The sequence below is a fragment of the Mustela putorius genome, unplaced genomic scaffold (assembly GCF_011764305.1).
Source record: "Mustela putorius furo isolate JIRA1106 unplaced genomic scaffold, ASM1176430v1.1 tig00003914_pilon_pilon_pilon, whole genome shotgun sequence".
Classification (NCBI taxonomy): domain Eukaryota; kingdom Metazoa; phylum Chordata; class Mammalia; order Carnivora; family Mustelidae; genus Mustela; species Mustela putorius.
This window is the reverse complement of record NW_025422061.1, coordinates 2,657,600-2,672,698: the sequence shown is the minus strand read 5'-3', so window position 1 is coordinate 2,672,698 and position 15,099 is coordinate 2,657,600. Positions and strand designations below refer to the sequence as shown.

At 52.8% G+C, this 15,099-nt stretch overlaps 1 protein-coding gene across 1 annotated transcript in view; it reads right to left on the bottom strand.

Moving 5' to 3' along the window:
• Positions 1–15,099, bottom strand: part of LOC101686749 (gamma-2-syntrophin-like) — a 179,829-nt gene that overhangs the window by 71,556 nt on the left and 93,174 nt on the right. Inside the window, 1 exon segment of the mRNA XM_045069242.1 lies at positions 13,879–13,970. Within this exon segment, the coding sequence (XP_044925177.1) occupies positions 13,879–13,970 (92 nt within the window).

Below are 15,099 nucleotides of genomic sequence, written 5' to 3'. Positions count from 1 at the left end.
AAAAATGGTCATCATCACTAGCCATCAGGGAGTTTCAAATCAAAATCACACTGAGACACCACCTTACACCAGTTAGAATGGCCAAAATTAGCAAGACAAGAAACAAGTGTTGGAGAGGATGTGGAGAAAGGAAAATCCTCTTACACTGTTGGAGAGAATGCAAGTTGGTGCAGGCACTCTGGAAATCAGTGTGGAGATTCCTTAAGAAATTAAAAATAGAGCTTCCCTATGACCGTGCAATTGCACTGCACTACTGGGTTTTTACCCCAAAGATACAGATGTAGTGAAAAGAAGGGCCTTATGAATCCCAGTATTCATAGCAGTGATGGCCACAACAGCCAAACTGTGGAAAGAACCAAGATGGCCTTCAACAGACGAATGGATAAGGAAAATGTGGTCCATATACACTATGGAGTATTACACCTCCATCAGAAAGGATGAATACCCAGCTTTTGTGTCAGCATGGATGGGACTGAAGGAGATTATGATGAGTGAAATGAGTCAAGCAGAGAAAGTCAATTATCATATGGTTTTGCTTATTTGTGGAGCACAAGGAATAACACGTAGGACATTAGGAGAAGGAGGGAAAATTAAAGGGGAATCAGAGGGGAAGACAAACCATGAGAAACTCAGGACTCCAGGAATCAAACTGAGGGTTTCAGAGGGGTGGGAGGGTGGGAGGTTGGGTGAGCCTGGTGGTGGGTATTAAGGAGGGCACATACTGCATGGAGCACTGGGTGTGACACACGAACAATGAATCTTGGAACACTACATCAATAACTAATGATGTACTGTATGGTGACTAACATAACACAATAAAACAAAACAAAAAACAAAAAAACACCAAAATCTTATATCTGATACGTCCCCCTTCCCAAAGCTCAGTTCACAAGTGTAAGAATTCAAACAGATCAGCTCAGAGTGCCTGTTCCTTACACTGTATTATTATACTTTTTAAAGATAGGTAGGTAAATTTTATTTACTTTACTTTTAGAGCGAGAACATACACATGAGCAGAGGGAGCAGCAAACGGAGAGGGAGAGAGAGACCCTCGAGCAGAGCTGAGCACAGAGCCGAATGCAGGACTCGATCATGGCTGGATATCACGACCTGAGCAGAAATTGAGACCACTCTTGTCTGCTGAGTGGGGCTCTACTTGATGCATCTCTTACTTCCACACACACCATCACCTCCATGTTGATTTTCTATATTCTATCACTTAACTTGAAAGGAAACTCAGAGAAGAATAAAAGTAGGTATTTTATAAACACACGCACATACTCACTACTTACGGAGCCCCTTACTCCTTCCTGTGTGTGCATCTCCATCTGCCACCCTGTTCTTTCCTCTGGAAGGTCATCTCTTAGGATTTCTTTTAGTGCAGCTCTGCTGGTGACATTTTCTTAGCTTAGGTTCACGTTAAAATGTCTGTATCCTGTCATTTTTAAAGAATATTTTCCTCTGCATGTAAAATTCTTAATAAACAGTCATTTACATCATTATTCCTGGGTAAGAAATGTCTTTTTAAAATCTGGCTGATGCCTCAATGTCCTTCTCTTCTTTGGCTTTCCATGGTTGGGTGGGAATTTGCCTGTAGATAGTTTTCTTCGTATGCATCCTGCTTGTATTCCTTTCCATTCTCCTTCTGGGACTCGTCCCCTTGATGTGTCCCAAATGTCACCAGTGCTCCTCTGTCAGTCTTTTTCCCTGTGTTCTTGAGACTGACAACATTTCAGTTCATCCCCCAGTATCCTGACCAGTTCTACTGCCATCATCCTTATGCGGGAAGCCAAACTAGTGGTGTTTAGTTCAGTTATTATGGTTACCATTTATCTTCTGAAGTCTCGGTTTCCTCACTAAGAGTTCCTATCTGTTCAGTCATGAAGACCATGTTTTCTTCTAAGGCCTTCAACATATTTGAAAGTGTTAAGTCCTTTGTCTGCTAAATTCAACATCTTCACATGGGGTCTATTTCTACTGATTACATTTTTTCATTTTTTTTTTTAACTTTTCTATCACTTCTTGTTTCTTCACATCACTAGTGATTTCCAATTACATACTGCCCACTGTCAATGACACAAGGTCATGGTTACCTCTTTTTCCCGGGGACTTTTGGTCAGCAGGCACTTACTCTGGTCACTTTGGTATTTTTGGAAAACGAAGGTGTTTCTTAAACCCCTGGGACTTTAGGGCATTCCACCTCCAACACTGTCTTGTCTGCAGGTGTTTGCCAAGCTTGGTTTGAGGCTCTGTTTAGGATAGTTTAGGACCTCATAGCTGTAGGTCTGGGAGTTAACAGGTTTCCCACTCTGGCTGTGGCGGAGTTGCAGTGCTGTGAGCGCCGCTAGACCTCTAGTATCTGTGTGCTCGTGCCCCTCAGTGCCTTTCCAGAGGGACACCAGATGGCATTTCCTGGTGCACTGGCATCCTGGCATTCAACCAAGGACTTCTGGAAACCCTACATACACCGACTCCCCACTCCCCCCTCCTTCAGGGGACTCTGGTGCCTTCTTGCCCCATAGCTTCAGGCTGATGCAGAGGTCCACATCCTTATCTTTGTCTCCTCAAGGCAGCAGGACCACGTGCTATCCTGGAGTCCCACGGTGCCAGGCCGTGCTCGCTGTGCGATGTCCCTTCTCTCAGGGCTCATGGTGTTTGACTGCCAGCCGCCCAGAGCCTGAGAACAGGTGTGCCTTGTTTTTGGTTTTGGTTTGAGTGTGGTGGTTCGTTTGCAGAGGAAATGCTGTGTGGGCTTTGAGCACTCCCTGTTCTACCAGTGCCCGCTGATCCCAGAACCGGTGCCGGATGGGAGATTCACGCCACCAGCTGCTCAGTCTTATTTCTATGTCCACTCCTTATGTAAAGACTTGAAAATTTCACTGTGCACTGAAACACACAGGGAAATTGTACAAGATAAATTCTTAGGTCCCTTTCTTTGAGACTCATGTTTCACAGGCAGGGAGCTAGGACTTCAGGGTCTCCATTAATCTGACCTGCACCTGCTCTGACACACGTTCTGAAACACGGCTTCTCTGTGGCAGGGACACCCTGCACCTCACACACTGTGTCTGTCATGAGAAGGAAGTGTGTTGACACATGTCCACTGTCTGCTGGTGAAGCACCACCCAGGGCAGGACCTAAATGCAACTTTTAAGTTTTAGTTTTTAAAAAATTTTTATTTAAGTTCTCATTAGTTAACACACGGGGCAATACTGGTTTCAGGAGATTCAGTGATCATCACTTACACACGACACTCAGGTTCACCCTAACAAGGGCCCTCCTGTCCCCCATCCAGCCCATCCTGCACCCACTTCTGTCCACCCACCCGTTAGTTTGCTCTCGGTCATTAAGCGTCTTTTGCAGTTTGTTTCCCGTTCTCTTCTCTCTCACCCTCACGGAGTCATCTGCTTTGTTTCTTAAATCCGCCTGGGGGAGGTCATACGGTGTCCGTCTCCCTCTGATCCCACTCAGCATAACACACTCTCGCCGCACAGCAAGACGGCCAAGTGCAAGGTTCCTCCTTCCTGGCGGTGACACTCCATGTGTGCACAAATTGTTCTTACCTGTTCATCAGTCAATGCACACTTCGGTCTAAATGCAATTTTTGAAACAGAAATATTAATGCTGATGTTAAAATCATTTCAAATAAACTAAGATGATTTTTTAAAATTTATTTTTAATTACTTTTCAGTGTTTCAGAATTCATTGTTTATGCACCACACCCAGGGCTCCATGCAATCTGTGCCCTCCAAAATACCCACCACCAGGCTCACCCAACCCCCCACCACGCCCCTCCAAACCCTCAGTTTGATCCTCAGAATCCAGTCTCTCACAGTTCATCTCCTCCTCTGACTTCCCCCAACTCCCTTCTCCTCTCCATCTCCCCTTGTCCTCCATGATTTGGATGATATTTTCATACCTGCAGAGAGTGCTATGTCCTTCACGCGGGACTGCAGCCATCTGCGCTCAGCCTGAGGCTCTCTCCAGGGCCCCAGCTTCTCCCACATTTATGTGCACAAAGTTAACAAACAGGTCACCGGAGTGGGCAGCAGGTGTTTGGTGATATTACGGAAGTTCTGCATTCTTGATCTCCCAATGCAACGGAGCACCAGTGTCGATGGAGTGCTTTCGCACTGGGGTCACTGAGAAGGTGGCACATGACACCCCAATTATGTGACCACAGATGGGAGGTCCTAACCTCGACCCGTGCCATGTGTGGCTCATTCCCTCGTGGGACTGTCGTGGCTCAGGGCTGCTCTTAGACACGCTCAACCATCACGCTTCGATTTCTTTTTGGTCTTTATCAGCAAAGATTAATGATTATGAACCCTAAGAAAGGCTTAAATTCTAGCAAGCAGCCCACGTTTCACTACCTCATGTTCAGTCACAACCGAGTGTGCTGCCCACAGACAACAGGGCTGTGGGTCACACGTTTGTGTTTCTACCCTGGGAAATCCCGCTGGAGGCTGGGCCCGTTCCCTACGCAATTTCAGGCTGTCACAGACACAGCCGGAATGGTGCAGAACACAGCCCACTCGTATTGCGCACAGTGACCCGGGGCAATGCGTGGCTGGGGTAAGGGGGGTCATGCTGACCTGGCTGATGGGGACCCCTGTCGGGCCCTCACAACCCAGCAGAGATGGAAGGATGGGTCACAGTTACCATTACCGCTGTACTGTCAGCTTGTGTGGAAGAGTGACGCTCCCAGCCTGATGTGGCCACAGCGTGAAGCCGCCGGGGCTGTCAGGTCCATGCACGACCCTGAGAGCAGGTGGGCCGCCTTGTGAGGGCGCAGCCCAGATGTGTCCCAGCACACTGCTTCCTACCCTCGCCACTACAGCCCTGAGGAGATGGGCTTAACGACACTCCTCGTCATACTCAGAGGTTACGACCCCGTCACAGAACTCGTGTTTTTAGAAGTGAAATCGATTAGAACAAAATGCACGTAATACTTTAATGAACACTTCTCTTTTTTCGTGGAGAACTAAGATGCCCCTCACTGATACTCCTAAAAAAAAATGGGGGAAAATGAAATCTAACACAGTCTGAATAGACTGGTTTCCCTACAAGACTTCCCCTGGGCACGATGCAGACGGTCAGGTGCATTTGGGTCTCGGCGCAGGCACCAGTGTGGGGTCTCCAATCTCATCTTTTTGAAGTACACATACGAGGAAACACTTGGTCAGGACCCATGGTTTTGCACCAGAGGCCGAGGAGCTGCCCAGAACTGTTGCCTCTGAGTTCAACAGCACTGCTCTGATGGGGAAGATTTTCTTTAAGGGAAGGATTTTTTAATATTTCTGTGATCAATCGCATTCAGTATTTCCTTTCAGGTAAGGATGTGACATACGTGATGAGGGGTTCTTGTGATGGCAGCATCATGAGCCCTTCCAAACAGTCACGTCCGGGGTCTCGTCCCTTACTTCAACTGTCATCACCCTGATGCAGGGTGGGGGGCTGTGTGCTAGTTCCGGGGAAGGCGCTGGCGATTGTGCTGGGTCTGCACCGTGGTCCCTCCTCCAGCTTCCTCAGTGACTGGCGGGTGGCGATTCTGCTGCAGAAACTGCTGCCCCTGCGAGTATGTCTCCGGCATGGGACCGCCCGGCCCCATGGCCTCCTCCTGGCACTCACAGCTATGCATGCACGAGCCGGCGGGAGGCATCCATGGCAGGGCCACTGTCCACATGTGTCATGGACCACTGGGCTGGAGCAGAGCAGCTCCGGGCACCTGACCTGCTGGCGCCGCCTGAGAAGCAGGACTCCACACCACAACCCACATGCCACACTGGGAAGGTGGGTGCCAAAGCTGCCTCAGGGACCTTCAATCCACCGTGCACCCATCCTGGTGACACCAGGAGGACCGCTAGGGGTCCCCACGGGTCACGGGCCTCACAGACATGCTCGGGGAAGCAGGAGGGCAGACAGGAGCCAGCTCCATGTCACCGAGCTGCTCTGTGCCAGGTCCTGACCTAGCCCCACCTCCCCAGGGCTTGCGGCCACGGACAGCCCAACCCCAAGTCCCCATGAGAGGCCTTCGGAGACACCAGAGCAGCATTCCTGTGCCTTGTGAGGCAGGAGCGAATCCAGCCTGGCGCTTTCCTCCAAGTACTGGGTACAGTTGCAGACTTCAGAACACGTATTTATTGAACGCAATAGCATTTAAGAAGCATCAGAAGTACTTATTGCGCCTTTTACGCAGAAAGAGTCTACAGCTAACATGGGTTACAGGAGGGGACGTGGAACCCACAGAAGATTTGATATTCCCAGAACTTACCATTTACTAAATTAGATAATTCTTGGTCAGCGATTCACAGGAGTTTAAACTTATATACTGTTTCGGAGTCACATGTTTCCTAATTTCCTATCTGTGTGTCCCTCAATTTCCCTGGAACGTCTCAGGTGTCTCGACGTGGCAAGGTCTCAACACTAAGGAAACTGTTTCATGCAGAGGATTTTCCTCCTCCCGAGTCCCTTCCTGTGGTTTGTGCTGCACTTGCCGGGAGCTGCTGCCAGGGCCACGCAGACCCGGTTTCCCCACCGCCTGCAGTGTGGCTGCAGCCGTGAAGACGCAGGCCAAGGAAAAGCACCCCCAGGAAGCACGACCCTCCTCTGTCTTTACTCCTCGTGACACACCACACATTTTAAAAGAAACCGAGGATCCTACTTCCTTACACACGATATACCGTAGTCACGATCCACGATCCACGATAGTCATTTTGTGCATTTAACATAAAAGCAAATCCACTGCATGAGATAAAAAAGCAGAAACATTGAATATAAATTACATTTAATGCAAGAGCAGTGGTGCACCATTTCCACATTGTCATATAAAAGAAGAAGTTTCAGCTGTCGCTCCTACAGAATTATAAAACTGAAAGGGTGTAATACAACTAAGGGTAATGTTAGTAGGGATCTATCACACAGAAGGATTTTGCTGAAACTCCAGGTATGGGTGAGAAGGTCGCAGCTACCATGTCCACGGAAGCCACTGCCACAACAAGGGTGAGGAATGCCGCATCTCATTCTGTGGTCCTCTCCCAGCGGTCATGGGCGCTTCCTCCCAGAGAGGCTGGGCCCACCCAGAGAGGCTGGGCCCCTCTGCTACCCCCTCCCAGAAGTGACTGCTGGTGTCCTCGTGCCGATGGCCTCCCCACCCCCTGGGCCCACCCCTCGTCTCATCAGTCCTGTGACACCAGAGGGTCCCCACAGAGCGGCAAGGGATGTGGTATGTGGTCATGCAGGCTATGGGCAGGACAAGGGGTCTGTGTGTGGTGACAGCATTGTGAGCCTCCCCGTGACAGGTGCTTACTTCTCCTGCAACAGTGCTGACAGCACTGGTCTGGTCGCTCCTGCTCTTTACTAGGTCCCTGGATGTAAAAGAATGGGGGACGCAGACCACAGATGTGGCTGTTGCGTGCTCCATCATCCCACAGATGGCACATGCGATGTTGTCTGAGACAGGTCTGGGGCTTGGAGCTGGGGGGCCCAGGCACAGCCAGGCTTGCAGGGGTTGAAGAGGTCAGGTCGTGCTGGTTCCTGAAGCAGAACAGAGGCCCACACACGCCCAAACTGCGGCTTGGGAGGAAGTACCCTGCACTGAGAAGTGATGATGAGACGCTTCTGAGGTCTGAGTGTAAATCGGTCGTGATTCACATTCAGTGAAACTCCGGACAACACCTGCTAAGCATCCCCCATAGGTTCTCACATCTGTCCATGGTCTCTGTGTGAACATGACAGCCTGCCACGCCCGCATGCATGTGCTGGACAGAACCAGGCAAGAACAATCCCTAATGCAGCACTGAGGGGCGGGTCTGAGGCACTCTGAGCACGCTCCCCGCCCCGCTGGGTCCTGACACCTGCTGCCTGGAGCTTCCTGGGCTCACCCCGTTCTGTCTCTGGACCGACTCAGCCTTCTGAATAAACGCTTACACACACACCTACTGTGCACAACATAAGCAAAGGAGAAACACATGCTGTGTGATCACAATCACGTAAACATGAAAATGTGTATTTTATACAAGTATATCCCTTCAACAAGAAACGCTGTTTAACCCCAACACAGACCCGGCTTCAACGCTGCTACTTATCCTTGCTACTCGTCACTTGGGGCCCTGGATGTACCCTGTGAACCTCAATTCTCTCATCTGCCCACGTTACCCTCAGAACAGCAAATTCCACCGACACCCAGCGCCAGACCAACATTTTGGTCAAGATATTTTTCAGGGAAAAAAAGCAACAGTTACTGGAGAAACACCTGACAAACACCTGGGCAGGGCTCCCTGCTGCTCCGGCTTCCCCTGGTTCAGATCACGAGGAGTGTGCACCAGGACAGGGGAGGGAGCGGGAAGCACGAGCCTGATGACACCCGCTGGCCTCACCTGCCTTCTCCTCAGGGGAACGATGGCAAAAGCACTGGGCGGCTGCAGGGACGGGTCCCCACGGCCTTGGCACTCTGCGCTTTGCTCGCCGCGCCCCTGCCCTGGCCTTTCCCCCTCTTCTTCCGAGGTGACTCCTGAAGCAGCAGGAGAGATGACCCATGGCACCGACCATGCACACATACACACACGTGCATGCACACACACGTACACTCACGCACGCACGCACACTCACATGCGCACACATAGGGAAGTCCTGAGCGCTCGCGCCTCTGCCACCAGGAGTGCACGCCGTCCCAGCAGACCAACGTTCCTGTAGCAGCGGCAAGCGTCCTGCGGTTACAGACTGGACCGCGTTCTGCAAGTCAGCTTATCCCTGGGAAACCCAGGAGGTTATGGCGAAGTGTGTGGGAATCTTGCCGACAATCTCCAGGGAGGAAACAGCTCCTAAATGGGCCATCTGCAGGGACGTGAGACCTTCTACTTGCAGAAGGGCGGGTTTCCCCAAAACAAATGCTGCTGGGTATTTCCACAGCACCGAGTCCTAGCTCTAGGGAGGCAGCAAGAGAGGGACCAAGTAACGGGCACCAGACACAGGTGCTAGGCTGCCCAGCAGGGAGCCTGCTCCTGGGGCCCTGAGCTCCTCATCCATGCTGAGTCTGGAGGACGCTGGTCCGTCCTTCCTCCTCCCGGGGACACAGGTGGGTTGCTGTCCTGGCAACTGCTGTGCCCGGTGTGGGTGTGTGGACGTTCTGGGCTGCATGCCTGCAGGCGCTCAGAGAACACAGGCGGTAAGCGGCTTGCATAGGAGGGCTGGGGCACATCTGCCAAGGGCCCCGGGGAGGAGCCTGCCCAGGCATCTGGGAAGAGCTTTCCCGCAGGGCCTCCATGGAAACCATGAAGCTCCTCACAGAGCAAGCATGTGACTGTCCGTGCATCCCACGGCAGGTAGGCCTTGCAGCTGTGGCCACAGGGCTGCCCCTGGTACCCCCTCGACCAGCTATGTGGCCTAATCCGGTCACCTGGGTGTGAGCTAAGACTCGGGTCTGCATCTGATTCTCTCTGGGGTGGAGAAGGGTTATGGGCACCACAGTGGGTACTTTCCTAATTCTTCTTGAATAGACTCAGAATTAAGACAGTTTCTTAACAGCTCTAGCCTCTCCTGCCGCTCCCATCTGCATTTACTTTGAGAACGCCATGTGTCCAGATGATGGGTACTGGGTGCCTCAGGCCGGGACCCTCCCCTGGGTGCCTCAGGCCCGGACCCTCCCCTGGGAGCGCCCTGAGACCAAGAGTGAGCTGACCTCATCTCCGGGAGCGGGGGTGGCAACTCTGGGAGGGGGAAGGGGCGGTTAAAATTCTAGTTCAGAATAAACACACAGAACAGTTGTCACACACATGGCCGCCCAGCAACACCCAGCAGCGCTGGCGCATGGACGTGTTCAACGAGGCTGCAGGCATGGTGCGCTCAGAGGCTCCGCCGCCGAGCCAGAGACCACCCCTGAGGGATCCCGGATTACAGAGCGGCTCGGAACCAGCCCCGTCTCGTGCTTGGCCGCTTCAGTCCTAGGAGAATGCAAGCGACCTGAGCCATTCTGAAAAGTCCCCATGAGAAGTGGTCCAGACCCTGAGAGTCCGATAACGTCTCCAACTTATTTCTTTCCGTAAAACGAAGTGCGGCTGGGGTCCCTTTACTCTCCCACCCACGGGTGCATAACCACTCGGCTGTGTGTGACACAGTCCTCCCTTGAGGGTAAGGGATGACCACAGTGCTCGGTCGCGTCCAGAAGGGAAAGCCCAGCAGCTCAAAGCATACGGTGGGCCAGCTGCTAGACATGAGTGGGACTAGTGTCTCCATCTGGAGAACCAAGGAGGAGGCCTTTAAAGCTTTTTATAGGATTTTGAATCTTGATATCTTTTTTAAAATGACTATATTTTGATTCTCTGGTATTCAGATCCTCTATGACGCGTTTTGAACCACTCAGAGAGCTTGTCTGGAAGGGGACTGGCTGGACCAGTCTGAGAGCACTGACTAGCTCTGAAGCCCTCTCTTCCCCTTCTGCAGTAAGGGCGGGAGGACGGCTGAGGATGCACATTCACAGCCCCGCGCTGGGTCCTGCGCCCATGCCAGAGTGAGCCACATGTCCACCGGGCCCGAGGCCATGAAAGGGAGGTGTGGGGAGACCACGGGGAGCTTCTCCCCAACCCTGTCCACTCCTTTCTCAAGTGCACTCCGTGCATCCCACGCCCCACACGACTCTCATTTACGAGGAATCGCATTAACGCAATCCTTGATGGTTTTTTAAAAAACAGCCCTCAGCAGACCGTTCAGGACACTGTACAAAGCTGAAAAAAGTAATGAAATAAAGATCTTAAGAAATTCCCCAGCAGCTAACCCAACGAGAAATGAAAGGAAATGTGGAGAAGTAGGGGCTCTGGCAGACAGAATGAGGCGTTCGAGCACACATGGCTTCCAAGTCCCAGGGTTGGGGCTGGAGTAAGGCCCGCGGGGAGCCAAGGGCCCCGATGAAGGCCGAGGACGTGGATTCAGGAAACACGGGGTGTCAGAGACAAGGAGGAGGCTGTCTCCGGTCACCATGCAGGAAGCTGCCTGAGCACACGGCCCCAGACCCACAGCCACACCGAAAGAAAACGTCCTGGTGTTATCACTAGACACCACAGAAAGTGGAAACAGGATTAAGTTTAGAAAAAATAACCAGTTTTAAAATAACCTGAAACAGACTGGCCACTGAGTCTGTAAGAGCATCAAATGCGGGACATCCTGCGGACGACAGGAGGCTCCATGAGGCGCGACCCAAACCTCACGCGCCATGGGGCCACACGGGGACACCCTGGGGAACCACCAGGACAGGGTGCGAGGTCCACACGTCCTTCCAAAAGGAGCTGGGGATGGGTACGTTTTTGCGCTGCAAACAGAGGAGATGACGGCAACACTTCAAGGGCAAACTCTAAATTAGTAGAAGTTAAGCAAATACATTTCTAACATGCAGACGAGAACTTTAGAGGAAAGACACATGAAGAACTTAACCAAAATAGTTTAAAGATCAAGAAGAAAAGAAGGACAGTAAAGGGGACGGATAAGAATCCTGCGTCTGTGATCAGAAACGAGCCAGCATGTCCAGTCATTGTCACAGGCTCCCGCAAGGGGCCCAGACCAGAGCGCAGGACACAGGAAAACACGAAAACACAAGTAAAGGGAAAGGAGTAAGGGAACACAAATGAGTCGGAGTTGGTGGTACATGGCTCTGAGGAGGACCAGCGGCAAAATGAATGCTCTTGTGTGGAAAATAATAAAAAAGAAAAAAAAAAAGATTGAGAAATCTTAAAGTGATAGATTCTTTCCGTGACTGTACAACATTCAGATCCCTGCAGATCTGATCCCAAGACGTCCATGGGATCTGGTCAGAGGTTGTAAAGTTCACAAGAAAGACAGGAAGTGCGAGGATGGGAGCAACCGTCGGACAAGGAGGTGGGGAGGTCATGGCCGGCACACGCTGCACTACAAACGCGCGGCGGTTAAGCGTGGCACAGACCTGGACGCTGATGGAAAAAGTACGAGTTGTGCTCAGTGGTAAACCCGTGGCCAGGACACGTGGCCAAGGATCCAGGCAGCACCATGGCCCCTGAGGAAACAGGTCTCGATGAGCTGTTACCCAGGAAAACGAATCTGATCCTTATTTCCCACTTTTGTTTTACAAAAGTCTCATCTGGTTTTGAGATGTGACATGGAAAGCAAACAAGAAAACACTTGGAAGAAAGTACAAGCAAGTGTCTTTTATGAGCAAAGGGAAAGGAAAGGGTCCGCAAAGCGGATTCTAGAACCCCAGGAAGATGTGGGTGCATCATCCGCGGAGATTCACTCCTCCCGACAGGACAACCAGCTGTTGCCGCCAGCACGCAGCAGGGTTTGCTCCGAAAGCACCACAGCATCCCTGTGGGTCGGTGTGGCAGATAGACAACCTCGTGCCTGCACACAGGTGGGAGGACAGGTCGCCAAAAGATAGAACCAGACATCAACACGGAGGAGGAGCTGCGGAACTCGTCTGCGTGGGTGGAAACAAAATCCGTCCCAGGCAGAGCGGCCATTGTATACACGCCACGGATCAAAGCCCCTGAGACAGCAGGGTGGGGGCAGTGGCCAGCGGGGCTTCCCAGGCTGCGGGGGTGGGAGTGGGGACATCCCTGCAGGTGCGGGCACAGGAGCCACGTCATGCCGGAAAGCAAACACCAGGGAACTCGCCCTCTGACCACGGCCACCAGATTTCACCTACCACATGCTGGCCCACAGAACATGCTGAAGGCCCACTGCCTGACGACGGTCGGGAAACCAACCGTGGCTCATGCACAGCAGCAGCAACACAGCACGGGGCCCTTTCGCTGTGACCTCTGCGGATCCTGAAACCAGGACGGTGAGAAAAGCGTAAACCCCGAATGCTGTCCTGGAGCAATACTTCGTAAGGGTTAGGATTAGATGAAATGGCGTCTTTTCAGGGTTGCACACACCCACACACAATGTGCACACACACACGTGCACGCACGTGCACACACACACACACAAACATATTTGATCAAGGGGACGACATAGATCCAGGATGTTGTTTGCCTCTGGGTGGGCCAGGAGCCAGTATAGACATGTGAGATGCAGACTGAAAAGCCAGTGACAATATTCTGGTTATAGATCTGAGTTGAGTTCGTGGGGTTTTGTGCTGATATTTTGCTGCACGGCTGACCAAGATGCTAACTGCCATCTTTACATATCAAGAGTGACATTAAAGGGTTCAAACCAGAAATTATGCCATTTTCGGAACATTACACCTCGCTCTCGGGCTCCACCGCAGGCCTGGCAGCCGGTGGTGTTAGCCGTGCTACTAGGTAAGATTTCCAACAGAGCATTCTCAGATGCTTACGTGACTGATCTGTGCCCACAGATGCCGTTGGGGGACAGCTCACATCCTGGGAAGAGGTTACAGCAGGCCCACTGGTTGGGGAGCAGGACCAGGCCCCTGTGGGAGGAGGCTCCGTAGCCGGTCCACTGCCCTGCTCCAGCCCCGCGGTGCTTCTGGATGGGGAGGGCATCTAGAGCCTCATGGACACTCAGCGCAGGCACACAGCCTCGTGCTTGCTCAGAGGCTTGTCCTGATTTGGGAACAAACCCTGGGCAGTGCCCCCCCCCCCACCAAGGGGACCTGACAAAGGCATCTTGAAGACAAGGTCCACTGCTCGGCAGATGAGAGCAGGACAATGAGGTCTGCCTCGGAGCTGGGTGTGCCTCCTGCTCGTGGTGGTACAAGTCACGAGTATGACCCCCTGTCGTGGCATATCAAGGTGTCCCCCAGGGAAACGAATGCCGGCCAGTGGCATCCTCCATCCTGTCTTACATCTGTGCTCTGCACTGGCCAGCGTGTGGGACCTGCCCCCTCTGGGGCATCTGTGCCGACCAGTCCCACGCTCAGTCGGAGAGAGAGAAGCCGTGCTTACTTACTGTACTTGTGGGGTTGCCGTTCAGACGCACGCCACTGTTGCACTGTGGGGAGCAGGCCCGGCTGCCGTGGGCACTGGATGGCCCCGGGGACCCTGCAGGCAAGCAGAGACGTTACTCAGATGGGGCGCCTTCCAGAAACCCCAGCCCCAGGAGGCCACCCAGGACCCCACACCTGGCCCCTCACGCGGGGTGGGTGGTGAGAGTCTGGGCTGTCAGCACATGCCGATCTTGCCCTGGGACCCTGCAGCAACCCCCTCCATCCGGCCTCACACAGAAAATGGGCAGAAGGTAGACACCTGAACCGAGGCGCCAGCACCAGGGTCCAGGGCCCACGCCCATGTGACACCAGGGCTTCTCCCCTGTCCTTCCCAGCACAAGCGTCACATCGGCTGATTTACTTAACCCTAGTCCTGACTTTCTGTTCTTTGTTGTCAAAGTACTTATCTGTCGGACGTTTTCTGACGCTCTGGGTTTCGCAAGCCACATGAGTGGAAAACACAAAGACGAACGAAATGGGTAGGACTGCGGACCAGGGCCGGGAGCAAAGGTCCAGGGCCAGGAATGCCTGCACCTGCCCTGGGGTCACCCTATCACCGTTCTGAGCTGCGAGTTCCTCTTCTCCATGTCCTCTCCCTACCCCAAGTGGAGGCCACCCCACCAGGGAGCTGTGGATGCCCCCAGCCCGTTGCAGGGAATGGGTCCCATCCGGTGGGAGCACCAAACTGGGGGGGGGGAGGCCAAGTGTGACCCGCACATCTCTCTGTTTTGAGAGAGAGAATGCGTAGGGGAGGGGCGGGAGGGAGAAGCAGGCAGACTCTGGTCCCAGCACAAAGCTGACGTGCAGCCCAGGCAGGACCCCAGGAACACGACTGAGCTAAAACCAAGACTCAGAGGCTCAGGTCACGGAGCCACCCAGGCACCCCCCACAAATCTGTTTTGAGAAAAACCAAGGCATCACTTTAAAAATCCAGATTTCTGACTTTCCAGGAAAGAGAAGAATCGGAGGTTCCTGAGCTCACGTGCCCAGTGATAAAACACAGCCAGAGTGGAGTGGGTCTGCCCCCTCACCTCCTGGCCACGCTGTGCCCAAACCCACCCCCGCCGGTGTCAAGGCTATGTGCTGCCAGTCAGTGGTGTGACGTGGCCGCTGGCAGGGGCACAGAGACGAGCCCGTGTTGGTCACAACATCATTAGCATCCTTGCAACGTCCTGGAAATGGAA